General features: G+C 41.2%; 1 protein-coding gene across 8 annotated transcripts in view; it reads right to left on the bottom strand.

Annotated features, from left to right (window-relative positions):
- The window catches only part of APBA2 (amyloid beta precursor protein binding family A member 2), a 202,525-nt gene that overhangs the window by 54,003 nt on the left and 132,826 nt on the right, over window positions 1-15,696 (bottom strand). For all 8 annotated transcript variants that reach the window (XM_074966195.1, XM_074966201.1, XM_074966196.1 and 5 more), the window contains 2 exons: window positions 5,676-5,756; window positions 4,337-4,373 (listed from right to left, as the gene is read on the bottom strand). In XM_074966195.1, coding sequence (XP_074822296.1) covers window positions 4,337-4,373; window positions 5,676-5,756 — 118 coding nt within the window. The remainder of the gene's footprint in view (window positions 1-4,336; window positions 4,374-5,675; window positions 5,757-15,696) is intronic.

The raw sequence follows: 15,696 nt of genomic DNA, 5'->3' as shown, positions 1-15,696 counted from the left end.
CAGGACTGGTTGCTTCCTGCTGCTGTCTGAACTTACAAGACAGCGTGCTGACACACACACTGTCCCGCAAAACACACTGTCTCTCCTCCCCCAATCCATACACACACATACTCCCTGTCACACACTCTGCCCCCACCCTCCCTTCAGCTGAAAAGCAGCTGGCAATGTAGTAGGATGCCCATGGAACAATGGGATTGGGAAACCTGCATCATGTGATGCTGTGCCTTCCCCATAAGGCATTGCAAACCCTTCCCAAAGCATCCTGCGGCCAGTTGAACAGTGGGATAGATACCACAATGCACTGCTCTCTTTGCTGTTGCAAGAGCTGCTAATGTGGATGCGCTCCAGCATCACAAGGAGCACAGTGTGGACATGCAACAGCGGTTTAATTCCAGCGCTTTAATAAAAGTGGTAGAACTTGTTGCGCAGAAACTTGCCAGTGTAGACATACCCCTACTGACAGTGAAGGCAAGGAATGGGAAAAGAATACACTGCAAAGCTGGAAAAAGACAAATTTAGTTTGAAAATAGGTTTGAATTTTATGCTGCCTCTTGATGTTACTGATAAAACAATTATTTCTTTAAAAATATATACAATTTTAAGTTTAGACAGTATCTCTTTAAAAAGGCATTTGATGTCCTGGGTTTTTATTTTGGCAATGTAACATTTAGCAATACCATTTCTTTGCTGTAGGGTGTAAGTGTCCTATAGAATGAGGCTCTTCTAGCAGTAAGCATAAACATATAAAAAAACCCAAACCTCAAAACACAACAATACTGCACTTGGGGGCATGAGATATTCCAAGAAAAATCAACTGAATTCAAGAGAAGGAATCTGTTACCAATGCAAATCTAATAACAGCAGGCCAAATATTCAACAGGGTCCCTTAATTGTGCTTGCAAAAAAGTCTGTTTGCACCCGCAGGACAGGTAACTGCATGTGCAGACACTTTGCATATGCAAACGCATACAACTACAAATACTGCTACCCTGGTTAAGGAGTGCTGCTGAAAATGTGTCCCTAAATAGTTAATTGGATGCAGGCTAGTGCACTAATGTGGTACCTCTGTCAGAGTTCACTGCAGAAATAGGAAAATGTTCAGTGGTTAATGGCTGGGACTGTCTTTTCATTATGTGTGGGTACTATGCCCAGCACAATGGGGTCCTGTGCCATGTCTGGGGGCCCCAGTGCAATACAAATGAATAGCAGTAATAAAACACAGGGCATTTTGGCTTTGGATTCAGGGAGAAATCTGATTAGCCAAAATAAACTCCTTCATGTACTTTTGTGATTGTACCAAACCTACGTGACAGTGAAAAGCCAATAGACAGTTCATCCTCTCTTGCTATGCTATTAAAGAAAAGAATCAGAGGAAACAAATTTTACTAAAACTTAAAATATGTGTTTCATGCTATCCTAAAAGCTATATGGATCCTATTTTCAACATGAGAGCAGTGAACTTTTAAAACAGAAAGAAAAAACAAAACATTCACAATACCAAAAAAAAAAAATTGTTTTTAACTACATATGGAAGTACTGTAAAGTGTTTAGTTTTCTAGCATCTAATTTCTACAGTCTCTCTGCCCTCCCTTCCTTTACCCTGGTCCACTGCACAATTCTGTTAGTAAAAAGAAAAGGAGTACTTGTGACATCTTAGAGGCTAAGAAATTTATTTGAGCATAAGCTTTCGTGAGCTTTCATGCATCCGATGAAGTGAGCTGTAGCTCACGAAAGCTTACGCTCAAATAAATTTGTTAGCCTCTAAGGTGCCACAAGTAGTCCTTTTCTTTTTGCAGACACAGACTAACACGGCTGCTACTCTGAATTCTGTTAGTGTTTATTTCCAAGTGCCAGCATTCCTTCTTGATTCTTCTGCCTGCAGGGAATGTGTTTAATTTACTTCAATTTAGGGCTTGTTAGCCAGTAAATGCCAAGAGTTTAAATGTAAGTTCCTTCAGCAGTCAATCTGTGTAAAGGGGCATTAGCATGACTCAGGAACCTCTTGATGCCAACTGGCAGAGGGCACAAGGGATGCACAGAGTTTTACTGAGAACCCCTATATCAGTTATATGCACAATAATTCACTAACGGGTGGCATGTGAGGGGGTCTCCTGAGAGCCAGTAACACATCGGTCATCAAAACCATTATGAAATGCATGTAAGGCTCATATTTAAAGGAGTTATGTACCTTTACTGGAAATTATGTTTTTAAGGTCTGTAAGTTGAAGCAGGTCACCAGAAGGTGACAAACATGTTCCTTTCATATTGGCAAGAGAAGGTGATATGTCTGTTGGGTTATATGCAAATTTAGTATTGTTTACTTCACAATGGAAGCTTCGGCTCTAGTAGGATTTTATTTTACAGGTAACACTTTGTTTCCAATATTTCTGCTGGCTATCATTTTTGAATTTGTTCTTTGTTAAATAAATGCGTAGGTGCATTCTCTATCAACAAATCTAAGTGCTGCATGTTAAGTGGCGTAGTGGTCCAAGGTGTAACTGGTAAGCTACAACACACTGTTCCTTTGCAACAGTGGGTCTAATACTTCTGTGAGCATCCAGAGGATCAGGGGCTGGACATTACAGAAGGATGCTCGGGAGTTACAGTATGCCTATCACTGACTTGCAGAGGAACAGCAGAGCTTGCATGGGCTGAAGAGATCACTTGTGCTGCCTATTGCTGGGGGTGTCAGGGAGCTGACCTCTAGCAGGCACAAACAAGGCTTCCTCAGAGGAACAGCAGGTGCTAGAGAGGTGCCTCACAGCCCTGGATAATCCTGGGAACCATCACAGGTAGCCTTTAAACTTACCATTTGCACTGTCTCTCAAGGAGGCTACTGAAAACAGAAGCTGCTGCTCAAGCCAGTGAGATCAGGAAGCTGGGAAAAGTCTGCCCAAGAAGTATATATTTCTAAATGAAAATACATTGATCTTGAGGAAGGACTGGTCTTAAAAATTGAATTCTTTAAGATCTATGGGGGAGAGAACTGTATGTGTCAGCATAATAGAATTAACAAGTAAAATCCTCACAAATCATGTTTGAGACGATATTTCAGCTATCTGCAGGGAAATTCATCAAACCAACATACAAACCTGAAGAGCTCATCTTTCAGCATTTAAACTGGATACCCAACCTTTTAGGACCAGGCCTTAATATGCATGTTTGTTCTGACAAGTGGGTGTTTTTTCAGTTGAAAACTGTAATTCCCTTTTGTCTTCTCCAAAGGTGAGTATCATGTATTTATTACTTCTGTAACTCAAAACTCATGAGAGGATGAGTGTTAGTTGTTGTTTTTTTTCTTTCCAGTAAAAGATAATCTTTTAATAAAGAAATCAAGGTTGTTGGTCTAGAAAAGATCAGGATAAACAGAAAGGATGCAACTAAGTGAACCTTGTACCCACTGTGATCAAAGTATGATTGTTATGCAAGAAAGTGATTGTGCAGATGACATTCATTCTAAGGGAGATGTTCTAGCTCAACCAGACGCCATGGGTTGGATGCAGGAATCATCTGACCTTCTGTGTTACACATGAGGTTAGACTAGACCATCATTAGGTCCCTTTTGATTTTAAAGTCTATTAATGTAATTTGCCAGTGTTTAAGCTAGTTATTAAAGTGATACCCAAAAGCCTTCATTCAGCAAAGTGGTTAAGCCTAATATGCCTAACTTTAGGCCTAACTTTGAGTAGTCACACTGAAGTTATGTGCTTAAAGTTAGGCATATATACAAATATTTTACTGAATCAGGCTAGACATTTTCGCTAATTTAATAGGAACAATGTGAATAACAAAACTAAATTGACCAGCATATTTAAAGATGGCCGCCTAAGAGCCTGCACAGGGATGCAGGGCTCCTCTGTTGAGCCTTCCTCTATCAGCTGTCTGAACGTGCATGGAAGCAGTGTCAGTACTTCCGATTCAAACTCTCACATGGATTCAATTAGCTCCAACCAAGGTATGACAGCGGATAGACTCTTTATGAGGAGCAGAGTGAATTACAGTCTGGGACTGACTTGTTCTGCAGAGAAAATTCAAGGACCAGCCAAGTTTGGGAACAAAGTTTAGGCTGAAATTTACATTATGTTTTTTACTGATAACTCGGTTAAGCTGAACCTAAAGAAGGGATAGGTTTGAACATTATTCACTGTATATATGCTCTGTTGAGAGCAGGGTGAGAAGTTTTCCAGCTTATACATAAGGTATATGTTGTGCATAAATATATTATGCCTGTTTCTTACTCAAACTTTACAATTGCAAAATCTTGGATTTTTGGTGGGGTTTTTTAGTATATTTTTTTATACTGCTGTAACCTTAGAATACAGTCAAATTTACTTACCATCAACAAAACTTGGAAATGAAGACACTTTCTTTGTCTGTTGGGAAGTAAAAATAATGTACTGTATAACTATCAAAACAGCAAAATCAAGTTCAGACTACAAAGGATAACTTCTATTATATTTAATATAATGAAAGATCCATTTTTACACCGAATTCTTTAAAATTATTTAATTTTCTCTTATAGTTTTACATGGCAGCTATTTAAACAGTATAATGTTTTTAAATACCATTAATTTCATGGGTCTGTAATTAAAAAAATAAAATACTAAAAATACCCTGCAAAACTAGAGTCTTGGTCTATATTGGAACCCTCTCTGTGTTGGTACAGTGCCTAGCATAATCCCTTATCTTAGTTGGGGGCCCTAGGTGCTACTTTAATACTAATCAATGGAAGTTCAGCTCATAGACTCCCTTGCTAACAATGTTATGCCACTTTGAGCATTAATGTCTCCAATCCAGGGGTTAATTTCCCCAATGATGGAAGAAGGCTTTTTGTGTGTGCAAGTCTTCATTTACATTACAGGCTACTACTACCATAACTCCCTTGTGCGCTTTTTAGATAACAGACCCCTCAGATTTTAAGCATCATGTCTGGCCCCAAGCACATCCTCATTCTGCATTCTTAGACTCCTTCTTTGCTCCATTATTCAGTGCCACTAGCCCATCTCTGGTGTCTATCACAGCATCTTTTTCACATCTGTCTGAGCAGGTACACAGCTCACCACAGAGGCCACTTGTAAGGCTGTGAATCAGTTGGGCCTTCAGCTGTGAACGATGTGATGTGTGGATCAGTTGGTAGGGATTATTCACAGAGATATTACTCCTACAGGAATTTTAGCAATCCTTTGACTCCAAATGCAGCAATTTCACATAAGAAAGAGGTGGAGAGGAAACCAGGCACATTCTGATGTTGCCTTACTTTCCTGGCCCCAGAAACAAGAATTTCTGAAGTCTCCTTACATCACCTGAACAAGTAATCTGAAGACGGGTTTTTTTTTACACATGAAAGCTTATGCCCAAATAAATCTGTTAGTCTTTAAGGTGCCACTGGACTCCTTGTTGTTTTTGTGGATACAGACTAACACGGCTACCCGCTGATACTTATATCACCTGAACATTTTAGGGCTGTCTTTATAAAATGGGCAGTTATAAAAAGTGACTACTGCTGCTACTGGTTCATGAAAGCTTTGTGAGCTGCAAGAAACATGCAGTCATGGAAGCTGCTGTTGCGAGCGAGCAAGAGATTAGGTCATCCTCCCCATTTAATGAAATATTTGCTGCTCATGATGGGGAGAAATTTTGGGGGAGAAAGGAGAATAGGAGCCTAAGGTGCTTACCTCTGGTGCATTATTGTTGTCAATTGGTCCATTTAGGTCAGAACGTTGTTGTTTCCTTGGCTGTTCTAAACCATTGCACACCTGTAAGGAATCAGAGAAACACTTTCATTCCTTTTTCAACCCACTCCAAAATACATCACAAAGAAAATAATCATCACGCTAGATGTTTCCTTGAATGTTATTGATTGAAGATATGGTAAGAGAATGACAGCAAAAAAGTGCCCCAAAATGTCATCTGCATTCAAGGAAGACACCCAATCCGTAGTGCCGCCACCATGTGTTTGAAACAAAAGTAGTTCAGATAAACCAAGTCTATATTGTTCTTCTCAAGTCTTCAAAATAAGTCTTAAGGGGACTTAAGGGATGCATAGGCCTCATTATTAGAGCCCTGCGCAGATACAAAAATGTGGATCCACATCTGATCCGCATCCGCCAGGATCAATCCGTGACCCAACCAGTGATCCACTAGCCATCTTTTACCTGTATCCACATCCGCACCTGCAGAAGCAAGCCGTCTCACAAGCGCTAACGACAGGGGAGGGAGGGGAAGAAAGTGGAGGGTGGGGTCTTGCAGGGAAGAGGCAGCGCGAGGGTGGAGACTGGAGGTAAGGGGCAGCACAGGGGTGGGGTCTTGAGGAGAAGGAGCAGTGCGGAGCAGGAGGACTGGGGGGAAGGGGCATCGCATCATGTGCTGTTCCTGGGGGCTCGTGAGCGATGGCACATGGAAGCAGCAGTGCACGTTGCATCACAGTGGGGTGGAGGGGTGGGGCACTGGGGCCCCGCCCTCCCCAATACCCATGGCCGGGGGTGGGCCCTGCTGCCCAGGAACCAGCGGCCCGGGGCCAAGACTGGGAGTGCAGCTAGTGCTGCTGAGCCAGGCAAGGGTGGGGACGCTGGTGCTGCCCGAGGGGCCGAAGCTGCTGGACAGGAAGCGGGGCAGCGGGCGGGTGAGTAGAGCCCTGCGTGGTTGTATCTGCATCCAATCCACTATCCACAAAAATGGTCGGTCGATAGACGCATCAGCTATGAAGCGGATACCTGCAGATTTGCAGGGCTCTACTCATGATGGCCCTATGCACAGTGGTGAATTTCACACAATATGCATAAACAAAAGCTAAAATCCCAGCGCCAGGTCACAAAAGCAGTTTAATTTGAGTGTTATAGTAATAAGAAAGAGGGCTTGATTCTATTTTTCCTAATCACCCTATTCTGATTTTGTAGGGCCCTCATCAGCCTGACCCTTGAACATGAAGGTTGTCTCCAACAAGTTGCTGAGTGGCCTCAACGCCCTTTGACCACAGTGGGAGTGGGGGGCACTCAATGGCATGCAAAAATCAAGAGAGAGGTGAGGGGCCTCACCGAAATGATATTTCAGATCTGAGAAAGGGAACCATAATTCTGACAGATTCCCCCCCGTCATCATATCTACAACCTTTTAGGCCACACAAGTCCTGAGGAGAATGCTGGCACAGTGGCAGCAGGGCTTCCAGCCTGCCATGGCAACTCAAAAAGAAAATCTTCAAGCTCCACACCAGGGAAGTGCAAAGCATTTCAGATCATTCCCTTGGTAATCCCATTTTTCTCAGGAGCAGAACCCTTCCCCCACTTCTGATAGAGGCTGTGGAGCCCTCACAGTCTGCTGGTACAAGGGACAACCCTCTTCCTCAGTTGCCAGGAAAGGATTGTTGTAGGGCTACGCAACACGACTCAGATTCAAGTTCAATTCTTAGAAACCTAGAAAACTGAGTATTTCTAACTTTGCCACAGATCCTCTGTATAATTTTTGGCAAGTCACTTAACTTCTGTGTCTCGATTTCCCCTACGTATACTTGCATGCCTCAGAGTGGTGTTGTGCAGCTTTATATTAAGGTTTGTAAACTTTTTTGAGATCTTTGGATTTAGAGTGCTATATGTTAATGCAAAATATTGCCAGTTTGTTATTATTTCCAGGTGGCAGTGTGAAAGGTGTTTTCTGAACTGCTTAGCCCCTCTCGCTTTCTGACTGCCTCCATGCCAAAATGTAGCTGTAGGCTAGAAGGAATTTGTATATTTGAATCAGAGACAAATTTTTCTCTGAAGGGATAACAGTCAGTCAGCAGGGCAAAAACTTGACTCTGTAGTACTACTGTAGGGGACACAAATTCCTCTAAACTCACTCTCATTAGCTTGATTTTCAGATATGGCAACTTGGTAGGGCATAGTCCAAGGCTCCTTCCAAGAAAACACGATAGTCTCAGGAAACAAATGTCTACTGCCCACACTATCAAGAGTTCTGGGGGGAGCTTTATAAAGCTCCATAGCAACTTTGAACTAGATACTGTACATAGCTATGATAGTCAAGAAGCTGACTATATTCTCTTAATGTCTACAACAGCTCTTCTGTTTGAGACAAGACAAATCTTATGATGTTGGATGGTTAAACAAATACGGTACAATATGTGCTGATGTGCAGTGAAATACGTTAATATGGGTGAACAAATATCCACAGAGTCAGAACACCACAATTATCATAGCCAAATCATTTTTAAAATACTGGGATTAAATCAGAAATGCTTTAAGCAGGTAATGATATGACCGTCATAAAAATAGATCAATTTGTAAAAAAAAAAAAAAAAAAGACAGTAAATATATTGGCTCAAATATGTGTAAGAGCATTTAAAATTTTTAATTTATTTATTTTAAAAAGACTGTCAGTTCTGATTACTGCATACTTGGCTGAACTGAAAAATGCATCAGCATGTAACAAATGAACTGGGTTAGAACAACACTGAATTGGTTTGATGAGCATATACTCAGTGTAGTAAATTAGATTTGAGATGGCTATATACTCCAAGAAATAAAGCCTAATATAAAAAGATACAGCTGGACATTAGTCAGTCAGATGCGGTTCTGATACAAAAATCCCCTTTGATGGTAGTTATGCTCAATTTCATATGCAATTCCATACTATCCTAATGTTAGATCTAACTATTTCATCATTTAGATGAGATGTCTTTAATTTTTAAATTATTTATAGTAGACATTTCCTGAAATTGCTGTTTTCAGAAAGGACCTTGGGTTCACTTCATTCCTTTAATGTTTGCGGTCACATATTTACTGTGTATGTTATATGTTAGTTTGTAGAAGCTATGACTGAGATCAGAATCCCATTATGCAGAATCCATAACCTGTAGAGATCCTTTAACCACTTCTCTATTCAATATATTACCTGCACTCATAAATGTGTCTTTATTTACTTCTTACTTTACTTTAGTTAGCCTCACGAGGTGTAGGAACTCTCTATGGTGACTCTAGGCCCACAGAGCCTTGGCAGCAAGGATGGGGACTTGGGCATGACTAAGTAATGGGATTAATGGTTTCTGCTCCCTTTGCACTGCCTGCTCAGCAAAAAGGAAGGGTAACAGGGCAGACTGTCTGGACCCTTGACCTTTCTCAAATAACATGTTTGGCCCCAGGCGAGAGGGTTGAACAGCACAGCTCTAACATGTCTTGCTGCCCAGCACTGGCTGTGTGATTCATTCAGGAGATGGGGAACACACCTGAGTGGATCCGTTCAGGAAGGTGAGAGAAGAGCAACAGCATCCCAGAGAGGAAACTTGAGGTTCTCAGAGGTGATTTCATTGTGAGTCATTGACACAAACAGGGAAGCAAAGCCCAAAGCCCTTGACACAGCAAAAGGAGGAAACTTGCCAAATTGTTGCAAAAGAGGCAATGTTAACTCCTTCTCTACCAGTTCTCCCCAACACCTGTTTTGTTGTCTTCACCCATTAATCCTTTCTTTACCTGTCCTCTCCTGCATTCGCTATACTTTCCTTCCCCATTAACCCTTTCGCCACGACCCCATGGCCCATATCTCCCATTCTGCTCTCCCATTAACGTTTTCTCTGCTTTTCCTCCTGCACCGCCACTGCACTCTGCTTGCCCATTATTTTTCCCCCATGCTCATTTGGATGCAAGCCCACTGTGTTACCTTTGCCCATTCGCACGTCCCTTAGTGGTCCCAGTCCTCAAAGATTTCGCTGCAAATCACGGACCCTCGTGTGGGTAAAAAGGGGTGCCAAGTAATTTAATTTTAAAAGTACTAAAATTATTAGGCCAGCTCTAATAATTGTTTCTCTTACGATTCAGGGATGCGGATCCCATTACTTTACTTAGCCTCAATGCATGAAGACTACAGTTTATCCAGTGACTCCTTTAAATAATTATGAGTCCCACTCCACAGTTTTATTTACACAGGATGTTGGGTGCAAATGATTCTTCTACCTGCACTGTTTGTTTATCAGTTTGATTAACTGCTGTGTTCCATATCTGATCAATCTTCGGAGTTTGGTCTTACATACAGGTGCAAGGGGAACAGTGAGAACAGGGGGAAGCAATCCAGCTAAAAAACAGGAGACCACTCTATCCTCTCCTTACCTCTTGGCCTAGGGGAGCAGTGCTCTCCCATGCCTCTTCATTGATGAAATGAGGACTCACCAGGCAGAGGAATCTGAAGTGAAAAGAGGAGGAGTCGTCTGAGGAGTTTCTAGGCCTCACGCTCTTCCTGCAAGTAGGGTGAGAGGCAGCAGCTAGAGCATTAACACTAAGGGGTGGTCTCTATTCTAAAGGTACTCCTCTCCAGGAGGAGTGGGGAAGAAGAGCTGCGACAACTCCAGGACCTCCTTCTCCTCAAAGAGGAAAAACACTTAGCCTTTGTTTTAGATGTCACAGGACAAGACTGTGTAGAAAGTGCAAACTAGGCTCAGTTGCCCACATATTTCATACACAGCTAGAGCTAGGAAGCAAGTAGTCTTACTTATATGGAAGAAGATAAGGCAGTTGACCAATGCAAAGCAGGTTGAGACTTTGAGCCAACGCAAGCCAGATGTTAAAATAATATTAGAATTTAGATTTTCCAGGAGGACTGCATAAAAGAGTCTAAAAGGCCTTCAATTCCACTACTAACACAGACATTACTGGATACACCTGTTTTCTTAATGTTAATTTACAGAATTTCCAGTTTGCATTGATACTGGAAGTAAGTGACAGACAGCTAAAGCTATAATACTTAGAAAATGAAATTTGAGGAAACTATCTACAACTGAAGATTATTATAAAGCATTATCCACCATTAATGCAACATGACAGGACCAACAGCCAAACTGGAAATCTGGGATCTACAATGATCATAACTCATTTAATAACTGGATTACAATGCTAAAGACTTGTCAGAGATAGTCTGATTTAAAGAGAACAAGTTCTACCAAGTAAAGACTGGGGACTTACTCTTCTTGCATAGGTGTCTTAAGATATCTCAGTCCCCCATCCAGACTCTCAAATCAGGATTTAGGCATGTAAGATGCCCATTCTTGTACCAAAGTGACAATATGTATAGGCAAAAGCAGGATTTGGACAGCCAGTTCAGATATCCTCATTTAAGAATTGGTCAACATACAACAATCCAGAAGAAGGCTATATGACTATAAATATTTATATTTAAAAGTGATTTAAAGTATAAATGAATTATGAGCTTGTTTATATAGACCTGTCTTGAGTTTTTTTCCCCCCCTCCTGTTCCCCAACCTCAAAGGCATACCTGAAAAGCACTTACCAGAAAGACAGCAAGAATACCCTTTTTCTCCTCCTGAAAACAGAAGACACCTATATACTCTCTTACCACCAGACTGACTATTTTTAGCCCTCCTCTGCTGAACTTGCTACACCTGAAAGTCTATTCAAAACGTTTTTAAAATGACAGCATCATAATAGCGTAGTGCTATGCTGTGCAACATGATTGGTGTGATTAAATAAAAGGTATAAAATACAGGGTTTGTATAGTTATGATGAGCAAGTCTCCTCTATCAGGTAAACTGAGTTTCTCCCACTCTTTAATGAACCTCAGACAGACCAAATATCAAAACACTAACTGCAAGTAGTTAAATGATGGAGGCAGGGTTTTACCTGTAGGTAAATGGGATAATACCAAAGGGGCCACATAGCTAGACCCCCTGCAGGCTGCGCTGTCAGCCAAAGAGTAGAAGGGAGTTCATTAGAATTAAGATTCCTCACACCAAACAAAAAACAAAACAAAACAAAACCAGCAGTGGGTTAGAGTTTGCAGAACTGAAGAAACTCCCAACTTCAAGGAAGGCAGTTCTGATAGCTTAAATATTCTTCTTCCTCCCCCCATGATGAGGCGACAGAGCTGTGTCCATCTTTAGGGTAATAATTCATGAAAGGTGTGGTAGACCTACTGAGAATAGGGAATTTATCACATTAACTATCTTCCAACCCTAGCAGTTCAGCAATACCCCTTCTTCACAACAAACCTGCAAGCTTTACAGAGCAGCTGACCAGTCTCCAGCACTACCAATCCTGCTGTGAAGCCAACATTTGGAACATTTGCAGCCTGATGTAGCCTGGAAAGTGACAGATATTTTCCACTGGATAGAGCCCTTAATATTTAATCAATGTCTTTTGCTACAAACTGATGCTGTTTGTACACACAGGCTAAAAAAAGCTCTTTTACCCCTTAATCAACTCTTTCTTATTCAGCAGCTGACATAGGCAGAGCATTATTTTTAGAGAATTTCCTATTAACCATACTGTCACGTTAATTTGGGAGGATTTTTAAGTAACCAATCATCATTTCTTGTGATCCAAATGCTTTTGTGATGAAGGGCTGGGCAATTTCATGCTCTCTACTTCCTCTCCATTAACATATTATGTGGAAAGGGAAAATACTGTATTGTAAAAATGCACACAATTTACAAGCTGGACAGTAGGGCCTTCTCCAGTAGAAGATTTGTTTCCAAGCATCTTCTCTGAGATGGACCACGTGGCCCTCTCATTTTACCACCTAGATAGTTTGCATAAGAACCCCAGATTTGTGCACCAACATGTGCACATGAGGTACGCAATTTCTGCTGAAAGCTGGGCCTGTTTTCAGGTCATCTTTTTAGTCATGGACGCCAGAATTGCAAGCACTGCCACATGCATTTGTGTATATAAATGAATATTTTGCATGCACAATTGGGTAGCAGGGCAAATAGTGCAAAAAACCTCTGTGGGAAATGTCATTGGCCAGGTTGAAGGGCTCTGAAAATTTTGTCCTAAGTATTCCAATTCCTACCTGCAATTTTTCTCTCCTCTCCCTGCCTCTAGTTCCTCTGCATGTGGAAATGCCTATAGTTATCTTTATCCTAAACATTCAAAATATGCCATGATACTTGTCAGTTAAGTGAGATCTGGCTAATCTTGTTCATGATGGCCTGCAGCCATACCCGAGTAGGCCTTACTCTTTTCCAGCTCTCCCGGTCTATGCAGGATTGTGCCTAACTTCATAGGAGGCATCTGAGGAACTTCCAGAGTACCAAAGGAGGTGGTGTTAGTGGTTACGCCTCTGAGCCAGTAACGAACCAGTGTCCAGCACTGTGTTAGAACACACGCTAGACAGCTGAAGTGGTGTTTTGGGGATAAGAAGTAAAATCAAAGTCCTACCCACTTGTGGTCACTAACGTTCCCATGGCACTTCTTGCAAGAGAGCGTTATCTTATCCCATATAGAAGTTTGTTCATACAGCTTTCCCTATGGTTACCTAACACAGTATAAAGTTGTTAGCATGGACCATTCACAAAGCTCAACTTAACCATACAACCCTCCCAGAGGATCTCAGTTGCAACTTCACTATCCTGAATACCATCCTTGCCCTGCTGAACTCTGTGATGCTCCTCCTATTGAAGAATTAGTTCTAGTGAAACCAGCAGGTCTGGCTGCCTTTCAGAATTTATTTGGAAGGGGAATTTGTTTTGATAGGCAAGTAAAATATGATTAGCCTTCCATTATCACTAATTGTGGTAACGGGATGACACGGATTGTGCACAAACATACAGATCATACACACCAGGTTCAAAGCCATAGTCAGGTTTTAAGACACACATCTAAACAATTTGGTTTATAATATACACCTGACAATCTCTTCATGCAGTGCTGTTTAAATATTAGATCAAAGAATTTTTAAAAAATTATATACATAAAATTTTGAAACCTAAGTTTAGAAAATACCCAGCCTCTTATCTGAACGAAACAATAGGACAGAAATAGGCTCTAGTTGGTTCCAGGTAGCACCCTTGCTGGAAGCCCCAGCAAACACAGTAAGACATGAGTGAGCTCATGGATCTAATTAACCTTTCACCCACATGTGTGGTCTTTCCAGGACAGGTGTGAAACTGACAGGCAAGGAAAGTATAGGCACTATGGCATCTGCCTCACAGACATAGGATTTCAGCTTGCAGTTCAGTCAATCTGGCACCTTCCATAAGCCCTAAAAATGACTTAAGAAAACAATGTTACCCTAGGACTATGGCCTCTTGCTGCTGCCACCATTTAAATGTTAATGCATTTATAGACAAAGAAATGTCAAGGTGCAACTAAAATATTTTATTGCCACTGCGAGCAACATTGATAGTGTAACATTTCATGCCAGCGATATTATTTCTATTAAACCAAGTGACTGATGTAAATGAAATCATTTCCTCTAATGGATGCTGGTGATGTTGAATGAGAACTGCTCAATACACCATTAGTGAGATGCTGCATTTAGACTACACTAAGTGACCATTTCAGCCATGTTATGCAACTCAGTCAATCAGACAAATGTAATCTGATCTACCAAGATGCATTTAAACACAGACTTTTGAAGAAGACTGTTTCTGACTGCTGAAGTTTTTTTTATCATGCAATAATGGCCAGCCATCAAGCAACTTCAACTGCTGTCACTGTTTCCATTAGTGATATAGCAATTTCTAACAAGTAGCAGCACATTTCAGAAGTGACAGAAAAGAGTGGAAAGAAATATTTCTGTAGTTCCAAAGAGCAGCAACTAAAAGGAGGAATTATGGTTTGGAGTAATGGTATTACCTGATGTTACATGCACTTAAGAATGGAGCTGGTCAGAAAAATTTACATTTAGTATTTTTTCCACCAGATATACCAAAATAGAAACATTCCAAAGGACCATGTCAATTTCAACACAATGCTGCCAAAACACTAGGCAAGGTTCTCCTGATTTCCTGTGAGCTTGCTGGACTCCCAGGGACCCAGGGCTTCCAGCTCCTCAGTAGCCTGCTTGCTGGGCCAACCGGGAGCCAGGAAGTTAAAGCTCCCAGGCTTGCAGTTCCTTGGCAGTATGCTGGAGCTCAGGTTCTCGAGCTTTCCGACTGGTGCCCTGCTTGGCTTTGTGCAGTTGTTTCACAGAGAATTTCAAAATGTTTTGTTTTCATTCTGAATCAGAATGAAAGCAAATTTCAAAAATCTTGAAATCCTCTGCAGAAAACAGATTTACCATTCTTCACCCAGCTCTGCTTAACAGGAAAGCAGTAACCACCTGAGAAATCCAATCATCCTAAAGACTGAATTTTTGTCCTCCAGTACTCAAATCTGAAACGACTGGTCCTGGTAGAAGTTAAATGAGCTTCTTTGGAGCTGTCAAAGTAACTGTCAGGCTGGATACAAATAGGCATTATGGGTAGCAACTCTGTGCTAAAAAAAACATGTCAAATGCAGACATACTGCAGTGCACTTACTGCCTCCTACTTTAGACTTCTTGGAAGAGATCCTTTGAATGAATGATCAGGCATAGCTCACTTCAGTCAGTCGTGCATGTTTTTATTAGAACTTGCTTGAATAAACGAGCTACCAGAACAAAGCTTGAGACTATTCCAAAGTATACTCACTGATGGTTTCCTTTATGAAATACAAATACCCAGAGCTGGTTTAGTTTCTGAAATGCTAAGGGAGTGCAACGATAGTATTAATCAATTCTAATTATACTGTGCATGTCTACAACAGAGGGGAAACAAACACAAATGATTATACAAAAGCAGCTTATTCTGTTTGATGGCAGTACTGAATGTGCACTCTTCAGCAAACCACAAAATTAAATTTATTCGTGAGGCAAATGACAGAGTTGTTTCCCTGCATTCTGGAGACATAGGTTCAAATTTTGATATGGTCAGATGTGGAAGTAAGTCTGTAGTCTTTT

This window comes from Natator depressus, chromosome 10 (genome assembly GCF_965152275.1).
Source record: "Natator depressus isolate rNatDep1 chromosome 10, rNatDep2.hap1, whole genome shotgun sequence".
In the NCBI taxonomy this organism is placed as follows: domain Eukaryota; kingdom Metazoa; phylum Chordata; order Testudines; family Cheloniidae; genus Natator; species Natator depressus.
Note: the sequence above shows the minus strand (reverse complement) of the source record. Positions and strands in the feature narration are given on the sequence as shown.